Genomic DNA, 21,025 nt, shown 5'->3' on the forward strand with positions numbered 1-21,025 from the left:
GCCCCCAATATGTAACCCCGTGGGTTTCACTTCTTTCCCGAATACAAAGCATTAGGAGGCTGCGGACTTCGACATAAAGCGACGAGTCCAACCATGGACGCTTGTCTTTTTTTTACATCATTCTCTCAGGGCTTTGGACAAAAACCGCAATCAAGTCCACGATGAAATTCAACCAGAACACGGCAGCTTTGCCCCTCGCGGGCTTGCTGTTCGCTCCCTTCACCCTCGCCGCCCGCGAAGTTCCCCCGAATCTCAAGGAGTTCTACAACAAGGTTCAGAGTGCAGGCGACTGTAAGGGCGAGAACCTCCTCGGAGGAGGCTTCTACGATGACGACAAGAAAGACCCAAGCTTCGGCTACTGCAACAAGTTCATGGAAAACAAGGGCTTCTACCTCAAGGGCCCCGGCAACAAATTCGCAAACATGGACATCGACTGTGACGGACAAGAAAAGGACGCAAAAGACCGTTGCGGTGGCGACGATGACACTCAGTACGAAACTCGGTACAAGGAAGAGGTCCAGAAGATGGGCATTCCCGACCTGGACACCTACATTCACCCCTACGTGGTACTCGGCAATGAGCGAAAGGACGGCAAGGCGACTTTCCTACCCGAGAAGGAAGGGATTGAGCCCTTGAGCGTGGTTGCCGTCGTCTGCAACGACCGTCTGGTGTATGGCGTCTGGGGCGACACGAACGGTGATGACGGCGACCCGCTGGTTGGCGAGGCTAGTCTCGCCATGGCCGACATGTGCTTTGGCGAGAAGTACAGCGCCGACTCTGGGTACAGTGAGCAGGATGTGCTTTATATCGCGTTCTCCGGGGAGGAGGCTGTGCCCGGTAAGAATGCCGCGTGGGATGCTAAGAGCTACGAGGAATTCGAGCAGAGCCTCCAGGATCTGGGTGATACGCTTTTGTCGAAGCTGCTGGGCTCCAGCGGCGGCTCCAACAACAGCTCCAGCGATAACTCTAGCAACAACTCTAGCAACAACTCTAGCAACAACTCCAACAACAGCTCCAACAACAGCTCCAACAACAGCTCCAACAACAGCTCCAACAACAGCTCCAACAACAGCTCCAACAACAGCTCCAACAACAGCTCTAACAACAGCTCCAGCGGCGGCTCCAGCAACAACTCTAATAACAGCTCCAGCAACAGCTCCAACAACAGCTCCAGCAGCGGCTCTAGCAACAACTCCAACGGTGACTTCAGCAGTGGCTCTGGAAGCGGCAACAAAGTGTGCAGCGCGAACAAAAGCAAGCGATCAGGTGCCAGAGCTGAAAAGCTCGCAAGACGGCAGAAAGCTTCCCAACGCCGTGCTTAAGCACCTGCGCGAGAGATTCGATGAAAATATCAGGATCAATCGGTTTCTTTCAGTTTACCCTGTCGATTTTTCTTCAGGCCCTAATGTACTTATCTGGATACGATCATGTTTGCAAGTTTGAGTCCGTTTTTTTACGCAGAATTGTCACTCCTTTGATATGAAAATGATATGTTTGCAGTTACTTTAACACGAGCCCGGATAATGGGATCAATTAGACATAAGCAACCCAGTCATTTTTCCGAGTCATCACAGCTTTCAGTACCATAATTTTACCTTGAACAATATCATACAATCTCCCCCATTCCTCTAATCCCTCACAAGTCCATCCCCCACAGCACAGCCACCTTGCCTGCTCATTAAGTCCGGCGCCAAACTTACAAAGTGAAAACGGCCCCAAAATGTTCCACCTAGCCCAGGAACTAGCACTGTGGATATCAGTCCCTGATTCGCTTGCCTCCATCCTTTGCCAGTCTAGCTTCCTCCGTCCACTGGGAAGGAGATCCCGCGGTCCTGACCCACATTTTGTTTCTTTCTCTCGTGCCGATGTAAGAACCCTCTTTCTTTGAGTCACGCCAACATAACACGTTATACGTCTACGCGATAAGTAGGTTTTTCCGGCTCGATTATAGTCGTATAGAAGCGCGTTTTACTATTCTATGTATATGTAAGGTCAAGCGGATTCTTCCGTTAGCAGTATACATTTTTTAAATAAATAAATGCTTCCTGGTCTTCTCTGTTCTGTTCTAGCCTAGGTCACTAGTCCCATTTTTCCTAGGGTATATTAACTTCCCTCGTGTCTTAAACGGTCACCTCGGCCATCGGGATTTACTTATGGTCATCTCGAGATTTACCCCCTGCCCATAGCGTACTCTCCAACTAGATTATTCGGGAATATGTCCGTATAAGTCTGAGGGCGTACAAAATCAAGCTAGGTGGCCACGTAACTAGCTTTCCTGACGAGGGAAACGAGTGAAGCAACATATACTTTGGGGATGAGTGTGGGGAAAAATGCCTGGCATCTCGGTACCTTTCTAGGATAGCGATGGCAGCCCAGAGCCCAGGAGGAGAGAATATATACTCTGATAGGATGGAAAGAAAGATGGTGGAGTCCTGTGCTTGGACGTGAGATTTACTGGGTATGTAGATAGTACCTAGGGTTGGAAATGTCATCTGACTTTCGTATTAGGTGGTGGTGGTAGCTACTAGCCGAGGGAGTAGTTGTTAGTGCCTTGGGGCGAGAACATGTTTCTTCTAGAAAAATTTCCTGGAAACGAGACAGGAAGTAACCCCCTTTGATAGAATAAGTACAGAGAAGTGAACAAACAGGCTTCTTTTTGTGGGAGGAGTCATAAAAACAGTCAAAACGTTGATGATATTTGATGTTTCATCGAGCTGTGGAAGGAGTTGCGAAGTGAATAGTCATAACATTAATTTTTGTAGGAAAAGACCTCTGCAAGGCAGCTAGTGTTGCCCGATTTTTCACGTCTCATAATTGCGCAGTTTCCTCTCTAGTTGTTAGAGTATAGCTTTTTCCGATGCGGCAATCATTCCTTCAAATCCCGTCTCTATCCATGCCTCGCATGTGACGCTACAATTGACGGCGTCAGATCTACGGATTGCTACTGAAACACCCAGACTTGTCTGTATGTCTCATATAATGATAATATCTATATTAAACTATTGGAATTATATACCCTCACCCAAAAAAGCTTATATACAACCCCCTAGAATGCACCACCACCCCCTATACAAAAAACACCATACCATAGATACACACCCAATCCAGAATGATAATATCAACAATCATGCAATATTCATAATTCGTTTCAAGTCGTGAAGAGAAAGCGGTTTCACGAGGTAATCGTCGATCCCCGCTGCGAACGCCTGCTGCTGCATTGTGCTGGACGCTACGCCTGTCACTGCCATGATGGCTGTCCGGGCGAGGCCGTGCTGTTCTTCGTATTCGCGGATTTTGCTAGAGGAGACTATGCCGTCCATTATTGGCATTGAGATGTCTGTCGTAGTTGTCAGTGTTTTGCTTTTGGTGGGATTGTTCGTTTAAAGGGAAATTGGAGGAGAGGGGACGCACCCATTAATACGAAGTCGAAACCGCCGGAGGAGGTTTTGTATTTCTCCCATGCTTCGAGCCCGTTGGTCGCTGTTTCATAACTACAGCCGATTTTGCGCATGAAAGTGGCTAAGAGCTGGGGGGCTGTTAGTACCGCCAGAGAGGCAAGGTTATGAGTTACACCCACCTTAATATTGATTTCGTTGTCGTCGACTATCAAAACACGCAGCTCTCTTTCCGGCGGTTCGTGCTGCGGAGGCGGCGGCGTATATTCGGCCATGTTTTCCCGCGTCACAGGCGGGGATTCGGTGCCTTTGGCTAACGCAAATGCCTCCGACAGACTGCGCCCGCGAGTTGCTGTCCCCGGGAAGGGTCCAAACACCGGACTCAGCGCCGCGAAGCCCGGGTCTTGCTGGGACTCCTCGCGAATTCTATTCAGTGCTTCCATCATTCGCCGTGGGACGAGTCTGGGGTTCGTTAGTGGAAAACTCAAAGCTGGGTGTCCCGGTTGGGAAAACGTACGGTTGGGCCAAATAGATAACCTGTGCGTTTTCAATGGTGAATTCTTCTGGGAGTGAGACTCCCTGGTCCCCGAGAACAATGATGGTCCTGAAGTTGGCATGCATCGGGCCATTGCCGGCAATCTTCTTCAGGGTGGTTTCTTCAACCACGGCGACATCGCCGGAGGCTTCTCGGAGGGTGTCAGCGTACGACAGCGCCCATCCCGGTCGGCTGAGGAGGACATTGCTCAGAGCAGCTCGAATAGAAAGTTTGCGTTTAGCTTCAGGAGTCAGAACACCGTCCGGGGCACTCTTGAAGTCCACGACGGGACTCAATCCGACCAAACACACCCGTGTCACCGTCCGCGCACCAGGGCCAGCTCCCTGCGTGATGACTTGGGGGACGGAAGGCTGAGACGCAAACTCCAAGGGAATGCACACCTCCATGCGTGTTCCCACTCCAACGTCGCTCTTGACATGAATAGTTCCACCCAGATAAGTGATGAGCTTTTCCACAATGCTGAGGCCCAGTCCAACCCCTTCAGTCAAGAAGCTCTCCTGGATAAAAGGCTTGAACAGATTGTGTTCCAGAAACTCGGGTGATATCCCGCATCCTGTGTCGGTAACAGACAAGCGTGCGAACACAGTCTTGCCGTCTACCGTCCTTTGCACATCCTTGGACAAGTGGACCTCAATGAACCCTGATCGGGTGAACTTGAAGGCATTCCCCAGAAGATTCATAACAAGCCTACGCCACCCGCCGGATACCGACTTGATGGTCCAGGAATCCAAGTCATCAATCCGGAGAATGACGGAGAGACTATCAGAAATTTTCTGTTGCTTATCGTTGGCAGATTCTCCTCCCACTCCATTACCATCGGTGAGATACCGGCCAGCAACCTTAGATGCGTTCATGAGCGACCGATGCCCAGCATACAGTGACTCGGTCACCTCTTCAACCAGAGTATCCAGCGCGAATTCAGAAGCCAGGCGATCGAAGTGTACCTCGTCAAGCCCGTCGTCGTTTTTATGAACGCGGGTGAGGTTGTTGATTTTCGTGACGTCCAGAAGGTAATTCATCGTATCCAAGAGGGTGAGGCCGCACGTTTCCACCATGGTAACCATATCTCTTTGTGCCGGTTCCAGGTTGGTCGTCTGAAGGAGCTCTGCGCTAGCAAGCATGCCGTGTAGGGGGGAGCGCAGTTCATGGCTGACCGAGGCGAGTAAATCCGATTTCGACTTTTCGGTTGATTTCCAGTCCATGCGCGAGAATTCAGCAGCTAGGGTGCTTCCAAAAGCCCTCAAGAATGCGAGATCTTCCGGTCCGAGTAACCGATTACCTTCCCTTGTCCAAAGGAGAGTGCCCGCCAGCCACCGTGATGTGTCCCAATTCCAGAGTGGAAAGAATATGGCCGACGCAGCTTCGGGCAGCTCGTGGGCGACGCGAGCAGCGGTCGTGTGATGGATAAGCTCTTTCTGTTCGCTTTGTCTCCGCGTGCCTGTATTCAATGACAGAGGATAGAATATCTTTCCTTGGGGATAAGCAGTAAACAGGTCGTGAAGGAGACCCTCAGAGACCGAGATTCGAGACATTGCAATGCGGCTCTCGACAGGTGTCCCTGACAGAGCGTAACCCAAGGGCTCGCATGATTTCTTGGACCACCGAGGCTGAAACTTGGACCCAGAGGTTTGGGCCGGGTCAAAGTCTTTGTCCCAATCGCTAGCGCTGGCGGACGAGCTAGACCGCGAGTTGCTTCGCGCGGCATCGAAAAAGATAACTCCGTCAAGCTCCAGACTCTCGCGAAGCAAGGTGCTAGCTTTGGAGAATAGTAGGGAGGCTTGGTGGGAAGAACCGCCGCCCTCGGACACCGAAATGCGGTTATTGAGTTCATCAGAACATCGCCTGACGTGCTCCTGGTGTTCCTCTTTCGGCGGTGGAACCATAGGCTCCGGAGAAAAATCTTTGAAGAATGGAGATTCTGGGACATCGATGGGTCCATCGTCCGTCTGCTGGCCCTTTATTGATTTGGGCGACAGATCGCGCGTCGACTTGGTCGATACAGATAGTCGTCGAAGTTCCGGCACTTCCGAGGATCCCCGAGAGGTTCTATCCACGACGCTATTCCGTTTGCTAGTAGCCCGTAGCGATTCGCCATCCGGCCTCCCGTCGCTTAAGCAAAGCAACGCATTCAACCAGCGGTCCGATCGGCTGTGATTATGTCTGGCCCAGACGCCCTCCAGGTGGACTGCAATAGATACAGAAACATCGCGTAGCTCTTGAATTTCATGCGCTCCAAACACCGAACGAGGGCGCTGGTCGCCGACGCAGTACGTCCCGAGAATATCCCCATCAGGGTTGTACAGAGGGACTTCGGCGTAGAATCGAATTTTCGGGTGTTGTCGCACGAAGGGATGGCTCCTCAGACCGTCTTCACGGGCAATGTCATGCACAATACGACGCGAGACGTCGACCGCGAGATTGGAAGTATTGACAGGATCATCGCCTTTCAACCCCAGACCGAACGTCTTGACTCCCAGGCCCGTGGAATCATGATGTCCATGTCTCGAATGTGGCGTTACACCGACAACGATGCGGCTTTGCTGGCCTTCGTTGAGGGCGACAAACCCGTTGCTACAACCGACGCGATAGAGACCCAACTGAGCGAGAGAAGCCAAGACCGGATCTGCAGCCATGGGCGTAGTCAACGAGGACTGCCGTCGTTGCATCGGGGGGACAGAAGATAGACCGTGACTCTGCAGGCCATGAGTCCTGGTCACGGAGGAAGTACGATATATCCTACGCACGACGAGCGTTAGCGAGTGTCCCATCACCCTTGACTTCACGAGGAAGATGTTGTTATCGACACATACCACGGCAGCTCTGGGGACGGCGGCTGCTCAATTGAAAATGAATGAGTATAATGATCATGAAAATCTGCTGAGTCCAATAACACCATCGCCGGGTTCTATTGTATCTCAGGAATGCGCACCATCCAAAACCAGTTTCTGTGCGAGCGCTCGGTCTGACCTGTAGAAGTAGAACGCAGTGGAGTAACAGGGATGCGGCGATCACCGGGCTGAATTAAGTAGGACCACAGCGCCAACCGGGGAGTTGGAGCCGACAAGATTGGGCTGAAATAAGGGCCTCCTCCGACCGACCGACCACCGTCTGGGGGAAAGGATCTAGACCCCGAGACCTAAAAAGCGGGTCCACGCAACGGTATGATGGTCATTGACGGCTTTTGAAACTCTGGGTCAGCCATCCGTGCCAAATTCTCTGGACCGTGTTCCGTGGGTCCTTTCTGCCAAGATAGGCCTACTCCCGGTCATCGTCTGCACCAGATTGGTGGGAATCGAGGATGAAGATTAGCTTGCCCTGGGGGCAAACCGGTCGTGGACTCGTATTCCTCCCATTCTCTTCCCACTGAGATGGGCATAGTTGTTTTTTAAGACGAGGTTGCAGGATCGTCCATACTAATGCGATGTTAGTCCCGACCAGAAACAGCACCGCCTCCAAACGGGGAAGCCCGAGAGAGATGAATCATGGATGGAGAGCGCGCGATGAAGCCTCAGATTGGATCGGAATCGTTTTCCCCACGGCTGGTCACGTGTATACTTTTTGGGGGATTATGTAATAGCCCTTGGTTTAGTTACAAGATAGTGAGTATTGTGTGTATCTGGTTGACTTTCGCTTGAATAAGGTTATTCGTTTGTCAAATCGTTCAATTTGACCACAGCTGAAGGGGATAGACAAGACACTGGCCAGTGGGCCACAAGGAAGGGTGATATCAAATCGAGTCGTGATAGTGGATGACCCTAGTGCTCTCTAGTAACTCTATTGGTGAAACCGGGTATTATAGCTCCAGTCGTCCAGCTTCTTAACCTAATTGGGTAAGTGTAAATGTTCGTGTATAGTATCGTCCCATGTCGTGATTCATTCCAAGGCCTGGAACATATTTCCCTGTTTTCTGGACTTGACCTGGTTTACTTTCGCTGGACCGATCGCCCCACGGTGGTTTTGGTATTGTGGGTCAGTGTGGCGACAGTCTGTCGATAAAGCTTCATCCAAGCTTGGAACCGGCCGAGGCAGACCCACCCTATTAGTCGTGGCTGGTCAGTGTGTCGGGTTGAGCTGACTCTGGTGTTGATCAGGCCATGTTACAACAATCCTCACGTCGATATCCAGGGTAGATGAACCTAATGTCTCTCGACACCCTTGTCTGTCTCCACAGTTCTCTCATGTCAAGCCCTAGTCCTGCATGTTGGAAAAGATCGAGGAACTACTCACACCCAGGTAGGTGTCAGGCTGTCCCACCCACCAGAAGTAAGGACATCTCTTCCACGAGGCAGCTGGCGGAATCGTTATCCAGACCCGTCCCCACTCTCCTCTTCCCAGTGTTCGTCCATATCTGCAGTTAGGGTTCCTTGGCTTTGCCCGAACAAGGTAGAGCGTACATCTCAAATCCCAGATATACGGCTCTCTCCATCGCACCCAGTGGATAATCAAGAATTCCGATTGCCCTTTTCCATGACCAACCAATCCTTTCGTCGCCAATGCGTGTCATGTTTCTCCGTCCGTCCGTCTGCGGAATACACAAGGTTTTAGTCTTCATATTCGCATTGTATTTTACCCACGGGTCAGTCTGGAACCTAAATTTCTCCCATAGACTTTCCTGTCTTTACCGTTCTCGCGATTACCAGGTCCGTCGATTCCGCCGGTACGAACCTCGGTGCGGGGAAAGCTCCTCACCAAGCCGGCGGCTGTCCCCACCAACAGCCAACCAGGTAAAATACTTGCGGCCGAGTTTGATGGACACGATCAGGTGGTTCTTGAACAACAGTGCCAATGGGGTTGGGACGATTTCCCAGTGGCCGTGGTCGAGATTTCAACATTTCGGGCACGGCCTACCGAGGTTTCCTCTCGCTGCCTGGTGGGCAGGTGTCTCTGTCCGGGGCATCCCCAGAAGTCTAACAGCATTAACGGTTGATTTCCGGGGGCTGGACTTTGTTTTCCTTACTCACCCATTGCGGGCCATCATAGATCTGGACTTATCTTGAACAGTGTTGAGTGGTTCTCAACGTTAAGCCTATTCCATACCTTTGATATCACCTCATCATTTAATGGCGCATATGAGCCTGGGCGTGATTAGACAATGTCCTGTTCCTGTCTATTACATTTTTTGATAAACTGTCCACTAGTAGAGCACTTATAAGGCTCATAATATGTGGCCAGATCCAGATAATAGCTTGGTGGCAGGATGCATATATGCTTGACTGCATTTTAAGATTTCAAGATATCCACGTCAAGTATATTTGCATATGTACATCAAGCGAAGAATGGGTATCATGATGGAACATGGTGGTGAATGCAATCAGTCAATCGGCCACTCTCACCTGATCGCAAAGCTGCTAGTTCAGAATTGCCCTTCTTACCACCTTCCATTTCCTTTTCTATAGACTCTATCAGCCTCGCCAGTTTCACTCTTCTTTCATCTCAGCGATCGCTACTGGTTCCACTACTCTTTTTACATCATTGGCCCCTCCGAGATACTATAAAGTCGGATAAGGACTGGCTGCAAAAGATAATATAAACAATGTATCTCGTTCAAACAACAATTATACACATCCTCCAGTACTACTTCTTCCGACGCTCCACTTCCTAATATCCCACTCAAGCTCCCTAGAATAGTAACAAAAGTCAGCATCAATTCAAACACTAAACCCCCATGCCAACATCCCAGAAAGGAGAACCATACCAAGAACCTCAAATGTCCATCCACATTCGCAATCTTATCCGCCAAAAACAGGCCCTGACGACCCCTCGTCCCACCCCCGTGCATCTCCAGATCAGCCGTCAGCTTCGGGCCCTTATCTGATGCCTCCAGCCCGATGTTCCTCGCTGAACGGGTGAAGTTGGCTCCATCCCAGACGAAGTATCCTATGGGGCATTATTAGATGGGCAAGTTCGCAGTATATCAGACTAGGGAGCGAAGAAGTGTTGCTCACCATCTGAATTGCCAATGTGGTCGTCTAGCCGGATCTTCCGAGAGCAGAGCCTGCCCGTGTGGTCGCGGACTTGGGCAAGGAGCATGGTTGACCCGTTTTCCTCGCGGATGTGGATGTCGTGACTGGAGAGGTGGAAGGACATTTTCCTTTCGATCTTTTTTTTTCTTGCTATGGATTGGGATTATGTGGTGGGAAAGAGCTCGACGGATGTAGACTGGTCTTGGTCTTTATATATACGGATCACTGCTTACCGCTTGTACAGTCCACATCGCAGCATTGTGGCTTGGATGGCCTTCGTTGCACATACCGCGCATGCTGACCTCGCGGTGGGCTCACCGATTAGGGGTGAGTGGGTCTGTCTGTTTCAGGCAGCAGTTTTGTTGGTGTTGGGAGACACCACGGCGTAGACTTCAACCAATGTGTTTTCCCGGTACATGGCTTTGTCGAGAATAATTGGATGGTTGGATTATCGCCCTATTCATGATTGTATCGTTTGATTGTTGGGCAGGAAGTTTGGCTTCTGCCCATCTTTCGCGTGAGCTTATTCCGTTTCTTAAAGGTTCGCATTATAGGTCATATGCAGGCGTCGTAACCAGTGGGGTAGGGCCCATGTGGTGTCACAATTAGGAAGCACGACTGCGGAGCTTCGTAGCAAGGCTCAGCCTACAATCTTGATAAGTGACAATCATCATCTACACCTCAAGCGATCTTTATCGCCACATTCCCATTGATTCCACTTTGCCAGGCAGAAGCCTATATCATATTGATTCCCTTTTAGAACTGCTGTGTAAACGATTGATATCCAACGACAGACGTTTTATTTATAGGTATTGTGTGCCGCAATGGAGTCATTTTAGCTGTAACGCAGCAGGATATTAGATTCGTCTAAACTAGCGACACGATCGACAAGACGACGGGAGATCGGCGCACATATAGTGTACCAGGGCAGTTCCTAATCCTTTTGAATCCTCGTCCGACAGGGGGTAAGACGGGAGGATATCTTAGCAGATCCCTAAATCAGTCAACGCTTGATGGTCTGGTTCCTGTCGCTCTTGACTTGTATCAATCACTGTGTACATGCTCAAGGATATTGCCTTTCTGTGTCATCCTTGTGAAGGCTGTGGGCTGGGTCACATTGATACGAGTGTCAATCTGCTGGTTGTCTTCCTGATACAGGTTCATATATAGAAATGACAACCTCTGGGGCATATTCTATTGGATACAAGTCATCATATATTGAATTAAATACGCGTCTTATCCTCAGCAGAGCGTAGTAGATACTACCTATTCCATATTTTACACCCTTCATATCAAGTATCGGCTGCAGTCGGCCCAGTGACACCTACTGAACCGCCTGGTATCTATCACTGGAATTCAATATTCAACAACGCAGTGCCAGTCTCCTTATGCCTTCGAGGACTAATATAGTGCGGATCAGGTACTTTCATCGATCCATGTAGGTCAAAAGACAGCATCCACAAATTGCAGCAAAGTAGCATAGAAACCCAGCTAGCTGAACTGTTTCAATCACTTGTAACCAACTTTGTGAGTCACTGACACTTGACCATAACCTACCATCTCGTGTCTGATCCACAGTCGCTGGTAGAAGATCACCTGAATGCCAGGATATAGAGCATCGTATTGCATATATTATGAAACATGATTGGAAAAGCGCATACCCAGACTCAGTCCGACCCTTCTGGATAAGAGAAAACCAATATCCAAGTCTACGATCATTCTCGCGTCTGTATAATCTCCCTCTTATCTATATACCTTCATTCTCCAACTCGTACCACCTACTATTGCGTATGTATATCTACTCAACAGAGTTCTGCTTTCAAGGCGCCAGTGCGTACAGCCACTGATCCTCTGTATCATTATGATCAGCCAAACTCTACTATCGTGGAGCATGCCTGCGCGCGGGCCCAGCCTTGTAGTATCTTCCAGTGTTGGCCTCCTTGCGAAGGTCGGGCATAGGTGTAGTACAGAACGAGGTGGTTGAACTGTTCCTGCATAGGGATGCATGCGGGGTTCCTTGTCGATTGCCCGGCCTTGGGTCATGGAGCCAAATGGCCGTAGACGCGGTTCGTTACTACACTTGCCTTTCTAGTGACTAGGTAGAGATGGTGTGATGAGTTATAGTCCAACTTGAGTATTATCAAGCCCCTTTGCAGATAACCCATAGCGAGGCTCGCTGCACGTAGTGCTACCTTTCACGACTCCATTCCCGCGATAGACTCTTTATTGAGGAAATTTATACCATTGAGCAAAACCCTACCAAGATTCTATGTATAGACACGATAAATACACCGCCCCAAGACAAATCACGAGGACTTCTTCTCAATAGCGGCCTCCACCTTGTGAGCAGCGGTCTTGGCCGGCTCGACCATCTCGTGCTCCATCTCCTTCAGGGCCTCCTTGGAGGACCCCTCCAAGCTACGGCGGTAGCTGAAGATGCGGCTGACCTGGACGGCGCCGACGCAGCCGAGGAAGAAGTTGACGGCGGCGAGACTGTATGCGTTAGTTATATACCCCCAGTATGATAGCGATGGATCAAACGTACAGGTAGTTGCGCGGGGTGATGATCATGCACCAGCGGGTCCAGATGGCGCCGGTGGCCATCAGGGCGCCGTTCTGCGTGAGGGAGAGCTTCTCAGCGGGACGGCTGAAGTCGGAGATACCGGCGATGACCAGCGCCCACTGTGACGGGTATATCAGTATATGGACTCGAGTATGGAGAGTGAGAGGACGGCGCGAGGAGAGCGCGTTGCGATGTTTGACGGTCGCGTGACGATCGATGCACATCGTCGGGTCGAACGTACCTTCATGACAGGGGCCCTACACACGTCAAACGATAATTAGCGATCGCCTTAATGGGGAAACATTTGACAAGGCCATACCAGAAATGAACCGTCTTGATGCCAATGGGGCTGTCCCACATGCGCCGAAAAGTGCTCTGTTGCTCGGACGCAGCGTCGCTGCTCTGGAAGCGGAATCCCTGGGCACCAGGCCGACGGAAGGGACCAGCGCCATTGCGGAAAGCCGCACGGCTGTTCTGGAAGAATCGGAAACCAAGACGGGACGACGACATGGTGTAATATCTCCAGCCAGGGACGGTGTGTAGGAAGAGGGAGAAGAGCGGCGGAAAGAGAGCGGGAAACGAAATCTGCCAAGAGTGAGCTCTCTGGCGGTAGGCTCGGTGAGAATGGTCAAGTTGAGCAAGTCGCCCAACCGCACTTATAACGTAAGGAGGGAGTAGGCCACGAACCTGAAATCGCAATCGCAACTGATAAATATCGTTCCTGACGTTCAAATCTCAACGAAACTCCCCAACATGGCGAACTCCGACCGGTGTCGGCCTGTTTGTGTAGTTTGCATTGTGATATGTTTGCACTGTTTGTGACAATGTGTGGCTGACTCAGCGTGACAATCCCGCTTGCCCCAATTGGTCTATTCTCAGACCTCATCGTCGGCCTGCTGTGCTTCTCCCCTCGTCGGCCTCATTACCCCCCATTGTCTCCAGATACCCCAATTGCTCACCCGGGGCAGTCCTACGCGTTGTCTTCTCTTTCGCCGGTTTCGCATCTTCTCAGTTGACCTCCCGCTATAATGTCCTCCAAATACGCATTCGCCAAGGGCTTGAAGGAGCTGCGCTTCCTTTTCTGCCAGACCTCTGAGCAGAGCACCGGTGTTCGGTGAGTCTTGCTATGGCTTTTATATGTCGCCTGAATGCGTCTCTGATTATATCGTCTGTCTAGCTCGTTCCTGAACCGCGCCTACCCGACCATGAAGAAGCACAACCCGCACACCCCGATCCTCATGCGAGAGGCCGGTGGCACCCTGCCCAGGGTGTATGCCAGATACGGTATGCCAGTGTTGGCTTGTCGATTATGATATAAAGCTAACGCGAGTTCATTTGTAGCGCTTGGACAGGAGAAGCAGGAGGCGTTGCTCGGTAGGGCTCCCGTCCTTTCTAATTTCAACGAACACCTACTGACCCAACTTTTATAGGCCTGACGGACCAGCAGATCGAAGAGAAAGTCACCCAGCTTGTGAAGGCGTCTTCATAGCGCTCTACCTAGATTGTTTCATGTTCATGCACCGTTGTCCACCCCTGTATCTATAGATGAATGGAGAAGAAAAATCTTACTGCCGGCATCATATATCCCCCCACAGGCAATCATATCAAGCGCTATATAGTTCCACACTCACTCACAGCGAGCTACTCCCACCCGCCACATCGCCAAACCGATACTGCGCCCAGCTCATACTCCCATCCTTATACGTCCACAGTCTCCGACCCAGGTCCTCGCCCGCGGCCCCCGCCCCGATATGAATCGGAAGCAAGTGCTCGAAAGACGGATGCGCCTGGCGGGCATCGCCGCGCTTCAGCAGCTGCGCCATGGCCTGCTCTCGCTCCGCCGGCGGCTTTGTGGCTGCGTCTTTTAGCGCCTCGTCGAAGCTAGTCGTGTACGGCATGGGCTTGGGACTGCCGAACGCGCGCATCATATCGCGCAGATTGTGCACCGCCATGCCGGATACGATGATCAGGATATTATCGTCGCGGAGGGATGACACCGCCTCGCCGAGTCGGTAGTGCTGCACTGGGTCCTCTGTACCGAACAGCGACACCTGCACGATGGGCACGTTGAGCGGGTTCGACTCGGGTTCGAACGCTTATCCGTCAGCATACAGGTCTACCGCGAGCGTCATCAATACAACATACCGCACTTGAAGCTCGCCCACACCCCGTGGTCCAACCCCCGCTTCACCCCCTCGGCCTTGATCCCGGCCTTGTTCAGCAACCCCAGTACTTTACTGGATACTTCCTGGCTGCCCACATTAGGGAACGTCTCCTTGTAGTAATGAGACGGGAAGCCGTAGAAACTATTCCGTCAGTATCACGTGACAAACTCCTTGGAAGTGGAGAGAATCAAAGAAAGAAAACATACTCATAAATCAAATCCGTCATCTCAGCCGTATTCACCTGAATCGTATCCCTCCCCGCCTGCCAATGGGCAGAAAACACCACCACCGCGCGCGGCTTCACCTTGGTCGTGATCTCCCGCCCGATGGCTGCTAGTTTTGAGTACGCGGGGTGTTCCTGGTCGTACATGACGTTGGGCTTTTGTTGTTAGTTATGGACATATTATAGTGTCATCCGCCGCACGTGCTACATAGTTGCATACATGTACGTATACATATATGTACACTACACATACCAGCGAAAGCGAATGAGAGTAACAAGTCCACAAGAAATACGACTAAGCAAGAAAAGCGAGAACTCACCCCCCCATGACTCAAAAAATAAACCGGCGTTCGACCCATCTTGCCGTTCGTCACCGGCGAGGTACTATCGGATGAAGAAGTAGTAGTCGTTGTCGTAGCAGCAGTAGCCAAAGAAGAGGAAGACCGCCCCGCACTCGCAGCCGGCGCGAACAGACGTTTCAAGCGGAACAGATTGGCGGCTGGGTCGGAGTCAGGTAGAAATGTGGCGGCGAGCACGGCGATTACGACAGTAAATAGCGAGAGTAGGATGACTGTGGAGGGACGTTTGGGTTGTGCTTCTTCGGTGGAGGCGGGAGTGCCACTGGAAGACATGGGCTATATATAGCTGTAGGAGTGCCTTGTATCTGTCAAAATGATAATGACGGACTGACTGTAGCGATATTACAAAGGTATCACGGTATATATATGCCAACAGTAAGAAAGTTCCAGATCTATAGTAGGGTAATCATCACAAATCAACCTCGTTTCTTTGTTTCGGCAGGCCAATCGGTGATCCGATCGGCCCGGATTGGTCAGGAGGGCGGCGCCATTTCCGCCCTCAGGCCACAACTGTGCTGCTGCCTTAGGCAGAGATGTGATCGGGTGTCTTGGTTTATACCAACATGGTGCTAATATCAATGATGTTCAGAAGACAATATGCTATTGAGACTGGATAGTATTTGTACGCTGGCACCATGTCAATAGCTCGTTCACTATAGTCTAGGGTAGATTGTACCATTTATCCACCCGAACATGGCTTTATATATCTAAACACCTACATATCCTCACGCCAGTTAGTCATGGTAACCAGAGGTGCTAGCAATCTAACCACTAATATTCAATGACTTAACATGCGCCAATACACCAGTCCCAGTTCGGAGGGTAAGGTATCATACTGCTCAGCTAGCACCCACCCACCTTCATAAACGGATCATGACAAGAAAGACAAGTAGAAAAGGCAAAAAAAGAAAGGAAGAGAAAAGAAAGATTTCATATCATAATAACTACACTCAACTACATTACGACACAATCGCCGTCGTTCTGCTTCTGCTGATTGACTGCCGATCGAGACAGCCGCGTCTTTTGCATCCGCGCTCCGCCCTTCTTGAGCTCCTCCAGGCGTTCGCGAGCTTTGGGGAATCCTTGGGCTAAAATGACAGTCAATATTGTGAAATTATGGGAGGATCAGTGGAGGAGGGAAATGAGGACATACCAGCTGCCCGCCAATACCATCGTTTGGCATCGTCTAGATTGGCAGCGACGCCGATACCGACTTCCGTGAAATAACCCATCGCGTGCTCGGCTTTGGGTAGACCCGCCATGGCGGCCTTGCGCGCCCACAGGTACGCTTCTGTGTCCGTCTGTTGGAGGATGCCGTCCGCGCCGGTGAGGTACCATCCACTCAGGGCCAACTCGCTCTGGTGCTCGCCTTGAGCGGCGGCGTGCGTGTACCAGATGATACTCTGTCGAGGATCCACGGGACAACCCATCAGACCATACTCGTAGGCTGCGCCCAGACGGAACTGGGAGAACTTGTACCCCAACTCTCCTGCTTGGTGGAACAGTTGGTTGGCGTATGCTTCGTCCCGGATGATGACATCGTTGGGGCCGGCATTGGAGTACATGAGGGCGAGCTCGTGCAATGCGTGGGGATTCTCCACGTCGGCGCGCTCCGCCGCACGCTTCAACCAGGAGATGCCCTCCTTGGGGTTCTTCGTCTGACCCAGCAGTCCCTTGAACAGGACCATGCCCATCTTATACATGGCCGGGGGATCTCCCAGGGATGCCGAACGCTTGTACCACTGCACCGCCTTGGCAGCATCGCGCTTGGTTCCGCCGCCCTCTTCCTGGCCGATCTCGCAGCAGACTGCCACGCGATACGCGGCCTGCGCATGCCCGGCCTTGGCGGCGGAGTGATACAGATTGTACGCTTCCTTGTTGTCGACCTGAAGACCAAGCTGGCCCTGACCATAGCAGTCGGCCATGAAGAATTGCGCCTCGGTGTTCCCGTTCGAGACTAACTTCTTGACGATCTTGTACGCCTCATTCGTATATTTCTCCCGAGCCTTGGCCTTGCCTTTCGTGTCCAGGTGCGCACTGTCCACGAGGACAGTCGACGCTTCGACCAGTTTTTTCGCAAGCTCCAGCTGGAGCTTGGGGTCGGCGGATTTGCCCTTCGTCTGTTGCTGCAGCCGCTGGATTTCTTCATGGGTAACGGGCTTAGGGACTGGTCGCTGAGCGGGTTGGATCTGCGCGGGGGCTGCCTGGGGGGCGGCGTTGCTGTACTGGCGCACCGGCGCCGGCTTGCTCCCCTGGTCGTGGCCCGGGCGGAAGGGCGCAGGATGGTGCGGCAGCGCATCTGGGTTCTGATCAGGATCCATAGCATCCGGTTCCTTGACCTGAGCGTTCTCCGTGATGAACCCCGTCTGGTTGGCCCGATATGGCCGCGGGGGAGCATTGCCAGGATATCCTTGCACTGGGGTCCCGCGACTGCCCGGCGGTGGCCCGTACTGTCCGTTGGCTTGTTGATTATAAGGGTCCTGGTGGAAATCGAACCCGTCCTGATACCCTGCAGGGGCCGACTGCGGTTCCGGGAGGTCAAATTGAAATCCTGCATGGGCGATCTGGTTTCCTGATTTGTCGCCCCGACTCAAGTCCGGCTGCGACTGGGTGTGGTGCATTTGTCCCGGCTGTGGCTGGAACGCAGCATACTGGTTCGCCGCCGCTGGTTTCCTCTGTGACGGCGTTTCCAGACCTGGCAGGCTCTCGTCGATGGCACTACCCTTATGTGCATCGAAATTTGGCATGTCCGGCTCATCTGGGGCGCTGTTGTAGTAGCTGTCCAGCAAATCCTCCGTATCGTTATGGTCCCCGCCACCGTAGCCGGTATCCTCATACTTGGATTGCCCAGGATACTGCGAGCCGCCCGGACCCCCAGCGCCCACGGGCATGGTTGCACTGCGGTTCATGCCCGGCACCGGCGGTGCGCCATACGGATCCGCGTAGGGACCAGGCGGGCGTCCAGCACTGGCGGACCTGGACGGGCCAGGCGGAGGATAGTTTCCCCTGCTGCTAGACCCTGACCTCGCCGGTCGCGGCATATCCGGCCTTCTTCCGCCGGCGGTCCCGGGCCGATCTGGCATCCTTCCATTGATGTCCATGGCGGCCATGCCCCGTTCGATCCCTCTCGGTCCAGGAGGTCCGGGAGGCCCGGGAGGCCCCGGAGGTCCGCGGGGGTCCCGGGGGTCCCGAGGAGGAAACATCGGGAACGGATTGTCCTGCGGCATCCTGTCGGCGGGCGAACGACCAGCTAATCACACGTCAATACCGTTAGGAAGGGCAATTTGCGAAACGGTCGCACTCACGAGGCTTCATCCGATCTCTTGGAGGTGGTCTGCGACGAGGGTCATGGCCCGGCGGAGGTCGCCCACCATGAGCATATCCTCTATCACGTGGTGGGTCCATGGGGGGGTAACCTCCACGAGGGGGTCGTGGCGGACCTCCTCGTGGAGGCCCATGAGACCTCGGCGTGTATGACTCCGGAGGGTATTCGTGCCCCGCCTCATCATAGTAGCCTCCTTCTCCGTACCCATTGTTATAACCGTAGTCGGCGTACGCATCTGGCTGCGGGGGTGGATAACCCGCGCGCGGAGGACGAGGGCCGAATTGCCTCGTGGGAGGCGCACGCTGTTGCGGGTACGCCATGGCAGCCCCAAAGGCGGCAAATCCCGGGATTAGGCGTCAAACGTGACTAGGGTCGTCGGTCAATAAGAAGGCTCCGTCACAAGATCCCCCCTATTCCAAAGTAAAATCCAAAGCGGTCTAAGTGTTTATCGGCGACAAGTCACAGGTCGGGGTCACTGTTGATTTAAGGAACTGGACATTAGTCCACGAACAGGGTCGAAATCGGCCGAGACACGTCGCTTACTAGTATTCCAGGTTGCTAACGAGCGATAGTCGTAGGGAACCTTCAGCAAGCGCATAAAGAGTGCGCGACCACTTCCTCCAAGTTTATGCGCCCAGTACCTGTCGCGCCTGTAGTAAGAAGACGACACAGTCAGCGCAAATGACCTGGAGCACCCGAGCGCGGTCGGCGGCCCAAGCGCCACAAAACAGGACTCCCAAGCGACAGATGTGAGGATTGGGCTTTTCGTATGGCCTGAAGGGGAATCTGAAAAGGGGAGGACAAACAGTCGGCCTGAAGGAGATAACGACAGAAAGGAAGACAAAGCTTCCCAGCTAAAGAGTGTATGGCTAGGATATCTAAACCAAAAGATATTGAAATTAAAGGGTAAAAAAATAAGGATACAAGAAAGAATCAAAATGACGATAACAGTGAAGGTAGTAAAGAGAGGGGAGAGAGGGAGAGAATGAGGTGGAAGGGAAGTCGGCAATGAGGGGGGAATGATAGAATTTAGGAGGGCGTCGGAGGTGGAGGTACCGTTCAAGTAATGAATGCACTGCGCGGGTACTTGGCCCGTCGAGGGATGGTCAAGAATCAGCAAACAGCATCACAACCACCACACATTACACCCAACAGGGTCATTATTCCTCCTCCAGAGAATGCCTTTCATTTCCCGAGGTGACAGGGATTACATATCTTCGAGTTGTTCCAAACTTTATCTGCCACCGGGCCAAAAACCCGTTGGACATTCCTTGACTTGCTAATTAGGCAAACCAAAGCACACTCCATAAATGGGGAGAAATGAATGAATGACCCACGTCTCAGGGTTTATGCCAAGATGCCCCGCCGTCTGTTTCTCTACATTGTTAATTTAAATGATTAATATAGATTGTCCCGTCCCAGAAGTATAATCCGTTCGAGTTTCCCCGGTGGATATCCAGGACTAGGCACTGGACAGTATAAACCACATGCGCCGCCTGACCATGTATGGAGGGACGACTCTCGACATCGTCACATGTCTCCTTCTCAAAGACATCTCTATCCAGAGGGTCAATCTGTATGGAGCATATCCCCTTGACTCGCTGGACAATGTCCATCGGGGGTGGGTGCGCCATGTATTGTATAAATATCCCCTACAATCCATCCCCAACAGCACGAGTCAAATGTCACACAATCCGATCAAGGGTCCAAGATCCACTCTGTCCTACAATTGGAACTCGCAGATTCCTTTTATCTCCTGAGCGCGCCAGATTCCTTTGCGACACGCCCTTGCAGAATGGGCGTATCAGATTGCTGATCTCGTCGCGGAGGTGGAGCCTCGGCCGCCCCTTGCTTCTGGAATGCTTGTTGGGTCCATTGTCAACATGGTCTCGAGGATCATGACATTCAAGGGATGTTCGTGTTCGCGACTGTTGTTGGTAATGCACTCGATAGCCTTTGAATAAACAACTAACCAACAAACAAAGAACTCAAAGGGATCTACTAGCGGGTACCAACACCACAGCAAACCTTTCATGTCCAAATCCGTAAGATGATGATCACCTCGTGTTTAGCGGGAAAGGGTCCCAATATTCATCCTGAGAGTTCTCATGTAGTCCCTCGTTTGGGGCCATTTTCCAGTGACTATAGACTGAGCCGAGCCTTTGCCGAGGCGATACATGAAGTCAAGTCATGAGATAGCAAAACATCCACAGACCCAAACATTCAACCGCAAGTCCCTTTAAAATTGATGGAAATGCCTCGCAGGATCAAGCTAGTGCCAACAGAAAAGCAGACCAAGTGGAGCAAAAAGAACTTTTTCTGTGGATTGAATTGTGCAGATTGATGATTCTGATTGGTACTTTGTTGGAAGCGGTTTTTGACTGCGCCACGGTTACTTCAGAGGCAAGCCACAGATCATCCTGCACAGCCACATGACCGAGACCGATGATGCTATCCGATCCGCGAACCAGCCTAT

The 21,025-nt window shown here is 52.0% G+C and overlaps 9 protein-coding genes across 9 annotated transcripts; 3 read left to right on the forward strand and 6 right to left on the reverse strand.

The window, feature by feature from the left end:
- Positions 1 to 161: 161 nt before the first annotated feature.
- On the forward strand, positions 162 to 1,322 carry BDW47DRAFT_116945 (glycoside hydrolase family 75 protein; the record flags this gene model as incomplete). Its single annotated transcript, XM_024815005.1, has 2 exons — positions 162 to 913; positions 1,175 to 1,322. The coding sequence occupies 2 exons, from the start codon at positions 162 to 164 to the stop codon at positions 1,320 to 1,322; spliced, it is 900 nt and encodes a 299-aa protein (XP_024673061.1).
- A 1,660-nt stretch (positions 1,323 to 2,982) lies between these two features.
- BDW47DRAFT_104177 (sensor histidine kinase/response regulator) lies at positions 2,983 to 6,957 on the reverse strand. Its single transcript, XM_024812267.1, has 5 exons — positions 6,762 to 6,957; positions 3,913 to 6,687; positions 3,578 to 3,857; positions 3,412 to 3,526; positions 2,983 to 3,337 (listed from the first exon to the last, which is right to left on the reverse strand). Exons 1-5 carry the CDS (start codon positions 6,845 to 6,847, stop codon positions 3,126 to 3,128), a joined length of 3,468 nt encoding a protein of 1,155 aa, XP_024673062.1. The 5' UTR covers positions 6,848 to 6,957; the 3' UTR covers positions 2,983 to 3,125.
- A 1,180-nt stretch (positions 6,958 to 8,137) lies between these two features.
- BDW47DRAFT_104178 (uncharacterized protein) lies at positions 8,138 to 8,976 on the forward strand. Its single transcript, XM_024812268.1, has one exon. It carries the CDS (start codon positions 8,445 to 8,447, stop codon positions 8,946 to 8,948), a length of 504 nt encoding a protein of 167 aa, XP_024673063.1. The 5' UTR covers positions 8,138 to 8,444; the 3' UTR covers positions 8,949 to 8,976.
- A 304-nt stretch (positions 8,977 to 9,280) lies between these two features.
- On the reverse strand, positions 9,281 to 10,349 carry BDW47DRAFT_104181 (CVNH domain-containing protein). The gene is made up of 3 exons (XM_024812269.1): positions 9,897 to 10,349; positions 9,647 to 9,828; positions 9,281 to 9,570 (listed from the first exon to the last, which is right to left on the reverse strand). Exons 1-3 carry the CDS (start codon positions 10,036 to 10,038, stop codon positions 9,562 to 9,564), a joined length of 333 nt encoding a protein of 110 aa, XP_024673064.1. The 5' UTR covers positions 10,039 to 10,349; the 3' UTR covers positions 9,281 to 9,561.
- A 1,794-nt stretch (positions 10,350 to 12,143) lies between these two features.
- BDW47DRAFT_104183 (mitochondrial pyruvate carrier family protein) lies at positions 12,144 to 13,140 on the reverse strand. Its single transcript, XM_024812270.1, has 4 exons — positions 12,797 to 13,140; positions 12,719 to 12,734; positions 12,460 to 12,596; positions 12,144 to 12,407 (listed from the first exon to the last, which is right to left on the reverse strand). The coding sequence occupies exons 1-4, from the start codon at positions 12,985 to 12,987 to the stop codon at positions 12,221 to 12,223; spliced, it is 531 nt and encodes a 176-aa protein (XP_024673065.1). The 5' UTR covers positions 12,988 to 13,140; the 3' UTR covers positions 12,144 to 12,220.
- A 253-nt stretch (positions 13,141 to 13,393) lies between these two features.
- Positions 13,394 to 14,054, forward strand: BDW47DRAFT_104184 (L51/S25/CI-B8 domain-containing protein). Its single transcript, XM_024812271.1, has 4 exons — positions 13,394 to 13,591; positions 13,655 to 13,761; positions 13,819 to 13,851; positions 13,908 to 14,054. Exons 1-4 carry the CDS (start codon positions 13,506 to 13,508, stop codon positions 13,964 to 13,966), a joined length of 285 nt encoding a protein of 94 aa, XP_024673066.1. The 5' UTR covers positions 13,394 to 13,505; the 3' UTR covers positions 13,967 to 14,054.
- A 54-nt stretch (positions 14,055 to 14,108) lies between these two features.
- BDW47DRAFT_116948 (DODA-type extradiol aromatic ring-opening family dioxygenase) lies at positions 14,109 to 15,012 on the reverse strand (the record flags this gene model as incomplete). Its single annotated transcript, XM_024815006.1, has 3 exons — positions 14,109 to 14,572; positions 14,623 to 14,783; positions 14,849 to 15,012. The coding sequence occupies 3 exons, from the start codon at positions 15,010 to 15,012 to the stop codon at positions 14,109 to 14,111; spliced, it is 789 nt and encodes a 262-aa protein (XP_024673067.1).
- Positions 14,651 to 15,599, reverse strand: BDW47DRAFT_104186 (uncharacterized protein). Its single transcript, XM_024812272.1, has 2 exons — positions 14,849 to 15,599; positions 14,651 to 14,783 (listed from the first exon to the last, which is right to left on the reverse strand). Exon 1 carries the CDS (start codon positions 15,495 to 15,497, stop codon positions 15,054 to 15,056), a length of 444 nt encoding a protein of 147 aa, XP_024673068.1. The 5' UTR covers positions 15,498 to 15,599; the 3' UTR covers positions 14,651 to 14,783; positions 14,849 to 15,053.
- Positions 15,600 to 16,178: 579 nt separating this feature from the next.
- BDW47DRAFT_116950 (putative chitin synthase activator (Chs3)) lies at positions 16,179 to 18,869 on the reverse strand (the record flags this gene model as incomplete). The annotated part of the gene is made up of 3 exons (XM_024815007.1): positions 16,179 to 16,312; positions 16,378 to 18,474; positions 18,530 to 18,869. The coding sequence occupies 3 exons, from the start codon at positions 18,867 to 18,869 to the stop codon at positions 16,179 to 16,181; spliced, it is 2,571 nt and encodes an 856-aa protein (XP_024673069.1).
- Between the last annotated feature and the right edge of the window lie 2,156 nt (positions 18,870 to 21,025).

Source organism: Aspergillus candidus (assembly GCF_002847045.1).
Source record: "Aspergillus candidus strain CBS 102.13 unplaced genomic scaffold BDW47scaffold_16, whole genome shotgun sequence".
Taxonomy (NCBI): Eukaryota; Fungi; Ascomycota; class Eurotiomycetes; order Eurotiales; family Aspergillaceae; genus Aspergillus; species Aspergillus candidus.